This window comes from Dendropsophus ebraccatus, chromosome 2, assembly GCF_027789765.1.
Source record: "Dendropsophus ebraccatus isolate aDenEbr1 chromosome 2, aDenEbr1.pat, whole genome shotgun sequence".
Classification (NCBI taxonomy): domain Eukaryota; kingdom Metazoa; phylum Chordata; class Amphibia; order Anura; family Hylidae; genus Dendropsophus; species Dendropsophus ebraccatus.
Window position 1 is genome coordinate 127,403,854 of NC_091455.1, and position 13,828 is coordinate 127,417,681.

The 13,828-nt window shown below is 42.5% G+C and overlaps 1 protein-coding gene across 5 annotated transcripts in view; it reads right to left on the minus strand.

Annotated features, from left to right (window-relative positions):
* Nucleotides 1–13,251, minus strand: part of LOC138783500 (collagen alpha-2(VI) chain-like) — a 108,773-nt gene extending 95,522 nt beyond the window's left edge. For 3 of the 5 annotated variants that reach the window (XM_069958273.1, XM_069958276.1, XM_069958277.1), the window contains exon 1: nt 385–551. In XM_069958273.1, the coding sequence (XP_069814374.1) occupies nt 385–424 (40 nt within the window). In that variant the 5' untranslated portion in view covers nt 425–551. Of the gene's footprint in view, nt 1–252; nt 552–13,219 lie in introns of those variants that run through there. The other 2 variants (XM_069958275.1, XM_069958274.1) reach the window with 2 other exon arrangements.
* Nucleotides 13,252–13,828: the final 577 nt, after the last annotated feature.

Consider the following 13,828-nt stretch of genomic DNA (forward strand, 5'->3'; position numbering starts at 1 on the left):
TATACAAGGTTCAGCAAGTGAAAATCTCATGTGTAGATCATTTTGTTTTTCTGAAGAGTGAGCTGGCTATAACTTCTTGGTATGTGTTCACGTGTCATTGAACAACCTGCCCAGACTTGACTTGACCAATGCATACCTATAATTGTTCCTTTCTATAATCAGGTATACATTGACCAGTGCAAATGTTGACATTTGTTTTTAATATATTTCACAATGATAGACCTTGCATAAAAGACTATGATAAAGATATACCTTATTACATTAAGTCAGTCACTAGGACATACCAATTTACCATTAGGCATTTGTTATTGTGTGCATGGTGCTTTACAAACTACAGTGCAGCCTATGCAAACAAATGCTTGCACTAGGCCAACCAGGGCACACCTATTATAGCTGCACCCAAATGGGAAATGGTGAGCTCCATGTAGCAGGTGCAGTGGTTCCTGTGGAATTAATTGTTTTGGAAATTATTCTGTAAGAATACAGCACAGTGAGTTGCAACTATTTTGGTAACCATTTCCTTTTCATGGGGTCAAAATAGACACTTTGAGGGAGGTTTATCAAACATGGTGTAAAATGAAACTGGCTCAGTTGCCCCTAGCAACCAATCAGATTCCACTTTTCATTGGAGTGAAGTGTGAGGAGTGAAAGGTGGCATCTGATTGGTTGCTAGGGGCAACTGAGCCAGTTTCCCTTTACACCACGTTTGATATTTACCCCTTTGATTTTAGTGCATGGAAGTCCACTGATAAAACTCTTGCTCACTAAAATCAGCAGACTTCCATTGTTCTTGTTAAATGTTCTGAAAAATTTAGTATTTACTTTGATGATTAAATGAGAGCTTTAGCACAGATTTTCTTGCACCCCTCTTCTGTATGGAATTGGTTAGTTTAAAGTGGTTATCCAGCATTGGAGATACATGACCAGAGACAGCATAACTCTTGTCTCCAGTTTGGGTGCAGGTTTTGCAACTCATTTCCATTGAAGTGAATAACACTTAAAGGGGAACTCCAGGTAGAGGTTAAAAAAATGAAACTTCTGCAGAAGCATATAGCATTACTTACCTATCTATCCCAGTTTTGAAAATACCAAAAATCCATTTGTTTGGGGGGTGGGGGGTGGGGGTTGTTCTGTATTGTGTTTCTGTACTTCCTGGTTGAACAGTTCCCAGAATGCAGTACTAGTTCCAGAATGCATTGCTTTCCCTCAGCTGTTCATCACAGTGCCAGAGGAGTTGCTGCACCTGCTTCTGGCTAGTGAGAGATGGTGAATCACTCAGGGGATTGGGGGATCCAGCCAAGCCTCCTGTGACATCACTCCCTGCCCCCTGTCTGCACCATCAGCCTGTCCTCAGCAAACACACACAATGTGAGACAGAGGCATGGAAGATTTGTCTCCTAAGGTGGGAGAGCAGTGGGAGCAGGAGACAATGTGGATCCGCACAGGGGCCATTTTTTTTTCACTTCCTGGATTTTTATCAGCTACCAGTGTAGCAGAACTGCACAGATACAGTAATACATTGTGTAGACATATCTATATAACTTTTAATGTACTTTTAATAGAAAACAATTTTTCCTTGTGTGGAGTTCCCCTTTAATTGCAAATCACACCTGAACTGGAGACAAGAGTGGTGCTGTCTCTGGAGAAAAGTGTCCATGTTGTTAGGCTATGTTCACACTATGTATTAACAATGGACAATGTTTGACATGGTATATCGGCTGCAGGAACATCATTTTATTTTATTTGGATTGCCGGCACATTAGGGTGTGTCTGCAATCCAATTAACTATAGCGTTCAATGCAATGTATGGCCATCAGAACAGCCTCACATTGTGTTGTTCACACTCTCGTGGCCAGAAATAATTGACATGTCCCCATGGGCTTCAATGCAGTATATAATTTTAAAGGGGTTATCCATCGAAAATCTTTTTCTTTCAAATCATTTGGTTTCAGAAAATATTTAGATTGGTATTTCACTTCTATAAAACAAAATCTCAAGTTTTTCCAGACTTATCAGCTGCTGTTATTTTCTTTTCAGTATAACACAGTGCTCTCTGCTGGAATTCTACAGAGCAGGAGAAGTTTTCTATGAAAATTCGCTGCTGCTCTGGACAGTTTCTGTCTCGAACAGAGATGTCAGCAGAGATAGAACTGTATCAGACTGGTAAGAATCCACCACTTCCTGCAGGACATACAGTGGCTGATAAGTATGGGGAAACTTGAGATTTTTAATAGAAGTTAATTATAAATCTAAATAAAAATATTTTTCACTACATTGAAGCCCATGGGGACATGCCCATTACTTTTGGCCGCGAGAGTGTGAACAACAGCCGTTGTTCATCCTCTGTTCACACAATGTATGGCTGCTGCCCCATTAATAATAACACTTTCTTTTTCTTATTAAGGGGGTACTCCAGCGAAAAGCTTTTTCCCAGTAATTGAAACACATTATAAAGTTATAAAACTTTGTAATACCCTTCAATCACCTATCTGCCCCCCTTCCCTATATTCCCCCCCCCTCAACCCCCCACAAGGAAGTGAAGTGAGCTCTGTGGCAGCCATTTTGTGACAATGACATTGTCAAGAGGGAGGCGGGTCTATGCCCTGTTAAGCCAGCCTTTCTTTGTCAGATGACTCAGGTTGCTAAGCTTTGATTGGCTGAGCAAGATGTAAGCCATCTAACAGACATCACATGAGTCAGTTAGACATCACATGAGGCAAAGCGCATAATGGGAATGCCCAAACCAGGAAGTAAAGAAAAAAAATTAAGATACCAACTGGAGCTTCAGGGACCTGTAAACTGCGGGAATTTCAAATGGATACATACTCAGGAGGGATGGCAAATGGAAAAACTATGTTTATGATTGGCTTTTTTTATCAGCATTGGAGTACCCCTTTAAGTAAATGGGGTGGTTCTGGGGGCAGTACTATAGCCCTCATTGCAACGATTCGCCTGCCTCTCCCTATATGAATATTTATATTGGCCCTCTGAATAAACTGCAAATATCATACAGATAGGTACATATGAGGTGTCATTATAAGGATCCCCAGCATCACTACATTATTCCCCATACCTTTCCAGGCATCATATTCTCTATACTATAGCCTCTGTGGAAGTTCTATTTACACAATGCTGCCAATTCCTGGTATCAGATTTGCAGGTAGCATGTTATGGATTTACCTACTATTCACATGCCTAAAGCTGTACAATATTGTGGCCAACACAAAAACAGCATGAAGGCCCATTCACTATTCAGGTTCTGCAGGACATTCGAAGTTGCTGATTTGATGATGTGTTCAGTCATTCGGTTACATTGATATCAGCAGCATTAAAGGGGTTTTCCAGGGAAAAATGATCTTTTGTATTAGGAAAGGGTTAACTAAGGTTAACCCTTTTCTAATATACTTATCTATCATTAGATGTCAGCTCTGGGAGATCACTGGGCTGGTCATGTGACTTGCCTGCTCCTGATCTCCTGGCTTCCTGTCATCTCCGGACCATCTCCTGTCATGCTTCCGGTTCGGTGACGGTGAGTTCTCCTGTGTCAGGCTCTCCCTTGGCTGCAGAGCACTGATTGGCTACACACTAGGCTGTCAGCTCCAGGGGAGGGGGACATGTGAAGACGGAGGGGCAGGTCACAGCAGTGTCTCACTCTCAGCAGCAGCACAGACAGTGTCTCTTCACCCACAGAGTGAACATCAAAGAGTCATTCTGGGAGGGGGATGCTGTGTGGGTCTGTGCTGCTGCCGTCCTGATAGCTTGTGCATTCATCCTGTCCCAACATAGAAATCATCTCCTCCCGTCCTAACCCACCCCTTCCCCTCCACACACACACACACACACACACACACACACACACACACACACACACACACACACACACACACACACACACACACACACACACACACACGACTCCTGCTAGCTGCTTCTGCTATATCAAAGGGCACTCTGCTGCTGGTGTCCTCAGTGTGTGTGGAGGAGGAGGTCGGGACAGGGGTGGAGATGAGCTCTGTGTGGCAGAACACTGTTATGGACTATTTTCTGCCAGCTTCTCCAGCCTCTGCCTGTGGTACAATGGTAAGTGTCAGGATTACTATGCTCTCTGGCCAGAGTTCACATCCTGTCACAGTTTGATTTTTTTTTTTTCCATCTTATTTTCAAATGATGGCTTGTGCTAAACATTATGGCCATTGTAGAAGAAACACTGAGGTTATTACACAAACAAGATGAATTTTCAAAGAAAATAATGCTCTATAGACAATACCTATTGACTCTATACCTTCTAAAACTGCTATGGATATCTGTATACATGTATTACCTAACCAAAATACCATCATATCTATTTGCCACAATATAATAAAAAAAAGAAGGTATCGGGTCAATAGAGCATTATTTTCTTTGAAAATTCATATTGTTTGTGTAATACCCTCAGTGTTTCTTCTACAATGACCATACTACTTAGCACAAGCCATCATTGGAAAATAAGATGAGGGGGGGAAAAAAGGAAACGCTGATGGGGTCTGAACCCTGGTCAATGAGCATGGTAATCCTGATAGCTACCATTGTGCCACAGACAGGGGCTGGTGAAGCAGGAGGAAAATAGTCCACAAAATAGATCTAATTCTTAATAAATAAAAAAATTTTAAATAGAAAAGATATATATATATTTTAGTCAAATCATTATAATGTTAGAATTCAATATGATTTTATTTTGGTTAGGTAAAAAAAAAATAATTTTTATTAAAAAAAATAGGCAATAATGTTGAATGATTTTTGAAAAAACATAAAAATCTTGGAACACCTCTTTAAATCTGCTGCAGATCCTGTATGTGTGAATGGACCATTAACCCCTTAACGACATCGGGCGTAAACTTACGCCCTCGCGCCCTGGTACTTGGCGCATCAGGGCGTAAATTTACGCCCGATGTTTCCCCGATCGCTGCGTGTTCACACACAGCGGTCGGGGAAGATGGCCTGCTATAAATCATAGCAGGCCATCATAGCTCCACGGCACGGGGGGTGGTTAACACCCCCGTGCTTACGATCGCCGCTATAGGCTGATCAATTCAGATCAGCCAATAGCGGCGATCGGAACCTTTCCGGGTCATCGGCGACCCGATGACCCGGAAAAAAATGGCGGTCGGTGCTGTCCGAGGACGGCACCGACCGCCATTACTGTAAAAAGTAATGGTGATCGCCGTGCCACCGGCCCGATCGCCGTGAATGGCCGGCCGGCCGTTCACGGCGATCGGGCCGGTGGCACGGCGATCAGAGTCCCACAAAATAGTAAATACCTGCCCTGGACCCCTCAGCTAGGTAGCCGAGGGGTCCAGAGCAGGTATTTGTACATTACTCACCTGTCCCGGGCTCCTGATCGCCGTCTTCCGGGTTCGCGGCGTCCTCGTCTTCGTTCGGGTCTTCGGCTTCTTCCGTGACGTCACGTTCGGCTTCTCTCGGCTATTTTCGGCTCCAGCGTTGGCTTTTTCCGTATTTTGCGCTCTGCTGCCCTCTAGCGGCTGATACACTTATCAGCAGCTACAGGGATGTTCAGAATGTAGAAAAAAATATATATTTTTTTTTTTTCAAATTTTTTTTTTCTATTTTCCGCACCCTATCGCCGCTGAGTGTTGATCAGCATTGCACGAAAGTGCGCTGCTAATCAGCAACTCCTCCTTTTTGGCGTAGGGTGTTTTTTTTCTATATTCTACTGCCACAGTCTGCTAATAAGTGCCGCTCATAAGTGCGGCATTTATCAGCAACTCCTTTGTTGGCGTAGGTTTTTTTTTTATACTTACTGTAAAAAAACACGTAAAAAACACTACATTACACCACACTACATTGAATAAAGTTTGACACTACACCACTACATACCCCATATACCAATCCCTGTATAAAGATGGCCCCCAGGGTGTTTTCGGCGTCAGAGGGATACGTTATTATTGCCTCCGACACCGAAACAGCCAGTGAGGATGAATGGGGGGGATCCTTCTTTCCTCCATTCATCCTCATCATCCTCATCATCCAGTGACGTGTCTGGGGGGGTAGCGTAGTGTACGCTGCCCCCCAGACACGTCTTTTCCGCCAGTACCGTCCCAATAAGAGATGAAGGTATGGAGTGAAATTCGACAAACTCTGTGAGAGTACCTCAGGGTACTTTTACAGATTTAGGGTACGTGCACACTGCGGAATGGCGAAGGATAACCCTTTGTGCATTCCGCAGCTGGAACCCGCCGGCGGACTGATGGTGGCGCATGTCTCCACCCGTGTCATAGACTCCATGTTATGCATGGGCGGATTCCATCGTCCGTCCAAAGAATGAACACGTTGGACAGAGAGCGGAATCCTGCATAGAATAGAGTCTATGACACGGATGGAGACGTGCGCCTGCATCAGTCCGCCGGTGGGTGCCAGCTGCGGAATGCACGAAGGGTTATCCGTCGCGATTCCGCAGTGTGCATGTACCCTTAGAATGTATGTAGGAAGGGACACCCGAATCCAGCCCCAGATGCCCCCTCCCCCCCCCCCCCCCATCCTCGGAGTTAGTGGGAAGATCGTCCGGGAACTGATCTTCCCACTGCTGGATAAAGGTTACCACCTGTACGGGGATAACTTTTATACCAGCGCCCCCTTCTTCCGGTCCGTCACTGCCCGAGCTACTGTAGCTTGCGGCACGATCCGAACATATCAGAAGTAGTAACAGAGCCCTAATATTTAGCAGCCATGGAGCGGACCCAGCGCTTCTGGATATGAAGGACCACGTATCGCACCAGGGCAACATTTTCCAGGTGACGTCCCCCACACTGGAGAAAGGGAGACCCCAGAAGAAGTGCAGAGTGTGGCGTAACAGGGGGATCAGGAAGGACACCATTTACCAGTGTGACACCTGTCCTGATCCCCCCGGTTTCTGCATACTGGATCGCTCCAAGGCGCACCACACGTCATTGGGGTTCTACATTATCTAAATTCTGTCCCTTATTCCTATTTCAGGGGTCACGTTGATCCAGGGATTATTCTGATCGCCAATATGGAGTCGGGAAGGAATTTTTCCCCAGTGATGAGGCTACTGTCGTCTGCCTTACGAGGTTTTTTTTTTGCCTTCCTCTGGATCAACACAGGTTGAATTTGATGGACACCTGTCATTTCCAACCTTATAAACTAATAATTGCCCTAATACCCCCAAATAAATTAGAATTGTCCCTTTTTCCCCAGCTAAATAGGTATGGCCGCCATTCCCATTAGAGGATGCCATGATGCAATTACAAAGCCTCTGTGCGGCCAGGACAGTAGAAACCCCCCACAAGTGACCCCATTCTGGAAACTACACCCCATAAGGAATCTAACAAGGGGGGCAGCGGGGATATGGCCCCCTGGTGACGGCCACGTTTGGGACGTGAAAATGAAAAAAATTGTATTTTTTATTTTCTCGGCACATGTTCTACGTAAGTGCCCGTCACCAGTGGGGTCCATATGCTCACTGCACCCCTTGTTAGATTCCTTATGGGGTGTAGTTTCCAGAATGGGGTCACTTGTCGGGGGTTTCTACTGTCCTGGCAGCACAGGAGCTTTGTAATTGCGACGTGGCCTCCATCCTCCATTCCAGCCTCTAAATGGCGCTCTGTCCTTTTGGTGACTTGCCCTGTGCCCATATGGCACATTATGCCCACATGTGGGGTATTTTCGTACTCAGGGGAAACTACCCTACACGTTTTGTGTTCATTTTCTTTTTTAACCCCTTGTGGAAATGGAAAAAAATCAAGGCTAGACCAACATTTAGTGTAATTTTTGTAAAATTTTTACTCTAAATCATTAATCTTGTCATGATTTTTTCATTTTCACAAGGGGTTAAAAGATAAAAAAAAACATTTAATGTGTAGCGCAATTTCCCCTGAGTACAGAAATACCCCACATGTGCACATAAAGCGCCATTCGGGTGCAGGGTAAGCCTCCGAAGGGACGGAGCGCCATTTGTTTTTTGAAGGCTGGATTTGGATGGAATGGATTTCGAGGGGCCATGTTGCATTCAAAAGGCCCCTGTGTTGCCAAGACAGTTGAAACCCCCCACAAGTGACCCCATTATGGAAACTGCACCCCTCAAGGAATGTAACAAGGGGTGTAGTGAGCATATGGACCCCACTGGTGACGGACACAAATGTGGAACAATGTGGCGTGAAAATGAAATATTACATTTTTTACACTATAATGTTGGTTTAGCCTTGAATTTATCATTTTCACAAGGGGTTAAAAGAGGAAAAAAAAAACAAAATGTGTAGAGCAATTTCCCCTGAGTCCGTAAATACCCCACATGTGGACATAAAGCACCATGCGGGTGCATGGTAAGCCTCCGAAGGGAAGGAGCGCCATTTCGTTTTTGAAGGCTGGATTTGGATGGAATGGATTTTGAGGGGCCATGTTGCATTCAAAAGGCCTCTGTGTTGCCAAGACAGTTGAAACCCCCCCCGTGACCCCATTATGGAAACTACACCCCTCAAGGAATGTAACAAGGGGTGTAGTGAGCATATGGACCCCACTGGTGACGGGCACAAATGTGGAACAATGTGGCGTGAAAATGAAATATTACATTTTTTACACTATAATTTAGCCTTGAATTTATCATTTTCACAAGGGGTTAAAAGAGAAAAAAACACACAATATGTGTAGAGCAATTTCCCCCGAGTCCGTAAATACCCCACATGTGGACATAAAGCGCCATGTGGATGCAGGGCAAGCCTCCGAAGGGAAGGAGCGCCATTTGGATTTTGGAGGTTGGATTTGGCTAGAATGGATGATGAACGCCATGTCGCATTTACAGAGCCCTCGTGCTGCCGAAACACTGGAAACCCCCCACAAGTGACCCCATTCTGGAAACTGCACCCCTCAAGGAATCTAACAAGGGGTGCAGTGAGGATATGGACCCCTTGATGACGGGCACATTTGTGCCATGAAAGTGAAAAAATGAAATTTTTCCCTTTCACGTCACATTGTTCCACATTTGTGTCCATCACCAGTGGGGTTCATATGCTCACTGCCCCCCTTGTTAGATTCCTTGAGGGGTGTAGTTTCCATAATGGGGTCACTTGTGGGGGGTTTCCAGTGTCTTGGCAGCACGAGGGCTCTGTAAATGCGACATGGCCCTTGAAATCCTTTTCAGTGAAATTCAGCTTCCAAAAGCCAATTGGCACTCCTTCCCTTTGGAGGTTCGTCCTGCGCCCCCTTGGCACTCTATCGCCACATGTGGGGTATTTCCATACTCGGGAGAAACTGCGCTACACATTTTTTGTCTTTTTTTGCCTCTTATCCCTTTAAGAAAATGAAAAATTGAAGGCTAGAACAACGTTTTAGTGTAAAAAATAATTTTTTCTTTTTTCACGCCATATTGTTCGGAAAATCTGTGAAGCACCTGTGGGGTCCAGATGCTCACCGCACCCCTTGTTACATTCCTTGAGGGGTGTAGTTTTCTAAATGGTGTCCCTTTAGGGGTGTTTTTTAGGTTTTGGCACCCCAGAGCCTCTGCCAACCTGAAGTGGTACAGTCAGAAATGACCAAATATAACGGAGGCGTTGAAATTCACTAGGCGCTCCTTTATATCTGAGGCTTGTGGTTGCGTCAAATAGCGCAATAGGGTCACATATGGGGTATTTCTATAAACTGCAGAAACGGGACAATAATTATTGGGGTGCATTTCTCTGGTAATAGGTTTATAATTATGAAAAATATTGGATTACAATAAAATCTCTGCACAGAAAATTAAAATTTTCAAATTCCTTACACACTTAGCTTTTATTTCTGTGACTCCCCTAAAGGGTTAAAACACTTTCTGGATATGCTTTTTCAGAGTTTGGGGGGTGCAGTTTCTGAAATGGGGTGCTTTGTGGGGCTTTCTAACATACAGGCCCCTCAAATACACTTTAATTAACAGGTCCCTAAAAATATCTGATTTTGAAATTTTACTGAAAATTTGGAAATTTGCTGCTAATGTTTTAAGCTTCCTATTGTCTAAAAAAAATGAAATATAGTTTAATAAATGCCGCCAACATAAAGTAGACATGTTGCTAATGCTATTTAATATATAATTTATGTGGTATAACCACTTTCTGTATACGCAAAAAAGTTTCAAAGTTGGAAAAATGCATTTTTTCACATTTTTTCACATTATTTGTTTTTTTTTCATAAAGATTTGTTATGAGTATCGACTCCAATTTACCAGAAATGTCAAGTACAATATGTCACGAAAAAACAATCTCAGAATCAGCCGGATAGGTAAAAGCATCCCGAAGTTATTAATGAATAAAGTGACACTGGTCATATTCATAAAATTTGTCTCTGTCATTAAGGCCATTTCAGGCTCTGTCCTTAAGGGGTTAATCTAATGTTACCCTATACAATATGTAATTCATCTTTTGTTTGTCACATTTGCAGTTAATCTATTCATGAATACTTACACATGAATGTACTTCTATCCTCTTGTGTCATAGAATTCTTTATAAGGCAGGGATTCATGTATGTATTACTTATGTAATGTCTTAGGAAAGCAATGGAATCCTTGTGCACATTTCTTACAATCCATAACAAAGCTTAGACTTTTCTGATGAGCAGATGTCTCCATATGCTACTATGTCATACATGATGTATTATCAGTCACAGTATTTTTCTGTGTGCAGATTCCTCCTGCTCTAGAGTTTTCTCATGTGGGAAAGGCTGTCTACCATTTCAGCATATGTGTGCTGCATTCTACTTAGTTTGTTTTGTTTTTGTATGATAACTAAAATATATGTACCAATGGCCACTATATATATATATATATATATATATATATATATATATAAAGAAAATTACTCTGGGAGAGAGTTTTGCACCTTACTGATGGAATAAATCACCGTTCACCTGATACCTGTGTACTGCAGATTTTTGCTGCTTTTCTCTCTCCCTCTCTCTCTCTCTCTCTCTCTCTCTCTCTCTCTCTCTCTCTCTCTCTATATATATATATATATATATATATACACAGTGGTACCTCGGTTCTCGAACTTAATTGGTTCCGGAAGGCAGTTTGAGAACCAAGCAGTTTGAAAAACGGGCAGTGTCTTCCCATAGGAAATAATGTAAATGTGATTACTTGGTTCCAGCAGCCACCGATAATTACCTACAATACTCATTTATTACGTAAGAAGTGGAAGTCCACAGCTCCAAGTAAAATGTAAAGTCTTTATTGAAAAATCCTCTTAAAATCCAAACATAAAAGATAAAAAACACGCCGACGTGTTTCAGGACACTGGCCGCTTAATCATGGCAAATTCATACTGAATATTAGACTCATTTATTACACTGATAAGTGCTCAGTATAATCGCTATAGTACAGTACAGAACAGCACTATACTGTACAGGACATTAAACATAAGAAATGTTCATCAGAACCAGCAATTATAGTACAGTAGTCACCAACTCCTCACCCATCCTTTACTGTATAGCGTCCCCCCCATCCAAGCACTATAATGTATGGGAGATGGTGGTGCACTGCCTGTACTATTGCACTGTATATGCACTCCAGCAGTCTTATACAGCACTGTACTGTATGTGAAGCCTCACCACTGCTTAATTCGCCAGGTACAACCCACCATCCACGCTCGCAAAAACATTCGAAAAACGTTCAAAAACCGAGCAAAGTTCAAATTTCAAACACTACTTCTGGGTAAATTTTCGTTCGAATACCAAGCAGTTCGAGTTCTAAAGCGTTCGAAAACCGAGGTATTACTGTATATATATATATATATCTCAATCAATGTCAATGTATACTGATCAGTCATAATACTAAAACCACCTTTCCGGAAATATAGAGGAGCCGCAGTAGGGGGGTAATTGCACTGGATTCTCAATAGTAAGAACCCCATAGTTGCTTTAAAAAAGCATATATAGTTGTATGCACATTACACAAACACACATATAAATTACCGAACACTGCATACACATACATGCAAGATACATAGCATTTATAAATAGAACGCTGCACACGCATACATTTATAAATAAAACACTGCACACACAGACCCTGAAGCTGTGATAACATACAAGGGGGGGGATTGGCTTTCTACATGAATTATTATAATGGATGTGCACTAAGGACCTCTTATCCCTATAACTCAATTTGATGAGACTAACAAGACCAACATAGCCAAATGCCCCAATGTGTTGATAGCACAATGGATAGCATGCCATTTCTTGGCTCACTCAGAAGCCTGCTTGCTGTGTCAGATTCTGTTAAGCTGTTGAATCAGGTACACTGCTACCATCATCTGTATGGGTGCTGTGCTGGGGCTGCTAGTCGCTCTGTGTCAAGTCACTAGCAGAACATGAAGGTCCTCTGCTCACAACTCATAGCCTGCAAATAGACTAATTCAAGAACTCGCAGCACTTCCATGTAGTGAAGAAAAACTTGTGGTGTTTAGTTAAAAAAATCATTAGCCAGTGCAATGTTTCTGTCTCTTCACGAGACCTTTCTCAACTGTAAATAGACTAGTTATAGGAGAGAGATTATTCCTGGTTACTGCTGTTAGTGAGGTTGATCTCACATGGGTCCAGGGTTGGAGACGATAAACAGACTAAATGTTTTTATTTCTTTTCCATTAGGCTGGGTGGAGGTCATGAAGGAAGAACAGCCATTGAGTCTGGTGGAGGGGTCAATGAGTTTGGGGGAGTGGGAGTTTTGACTGCTTGCATTCTGTTCTCAGAGCTCTGACAGCGGGAAGCTATTTGCAGCCTTCTCTGATGGGTTACAACTGTATTTCCCAGGAACTATTTTCCAGTGCTGTGAGCTGTATACTACTCATGTTTGCCAACTTTTGAGGAGGAATTATTATAGTGCATTACATGCAGATCACATCCCTTGTTACAGACCACAACCATTTACAATACATGCTATGCTGCATTTCAGGCTGACGTACTGTTGAACATTACTATACCCTACAGAGTCCTACCAGAAATCAAATCACACCTTTACTTTTCTGCTACACTTTTCCCTATGTTGTGGTTATTACTCACAGCACTCAGTATGTGGTGTAACACATGTTTGCATTAAATTATTCTTATTTTACTATATGGTTACTGAATTTTCTTCAGAATACAGTTAGTGAAGTAATATCTTGTTTTCCATTATAAGAAGTGTTTGTAAGACTAATAAAGAAGCCATCAAGTGCACCTGTCGCTACTCTGTGGGGTGTGTAATTACCTTAAAAATCTTTGGTTGGCTTGTAGACCAGTGTTTACTTTTACAGTAGCTTGGTACATTGCAGATTGGACACACCAGGGAATGTACTGTACAATTCCTTCTCATGAACGCAGTTCCCAGTTAATCACATTGTCTGTTCCATCACCGTTTAACAAGAAGCATATGTTTTCATTGGGGTGGCTAAATAAATGCAAAGGTTCCAGTTTATTCATTCATAACAGTATATTGACAAAGATGTAAAATGACAGACATTCTCAATATTGCACATAAATATTACAATTACTTATGTTTACACATAAGCTAATATTAGACAAATAGGACCTTCACACATGACAGGTCTTAAAGGGGAGTGTAAAAGAGGTAAGTTCTAATAATTGAATAATACAGTAATGTTATAGAAATATATACAGTGGTGCCCCTATATACAAAAGAAGAGGATGGAGCTGAGGTGGGCAGGGTCAGTGCTGCTAACACATGTAATGTACTGAACTGGCTTACTATTGATAAGGTCCAAGATAAATTAAATGAACTCAATGCAACCAAAGCTCTAGCGCGGGATTACACCCCAGAGTTCTTAGGGAACTCAGTTCTGTAATTTATTTACCCTTG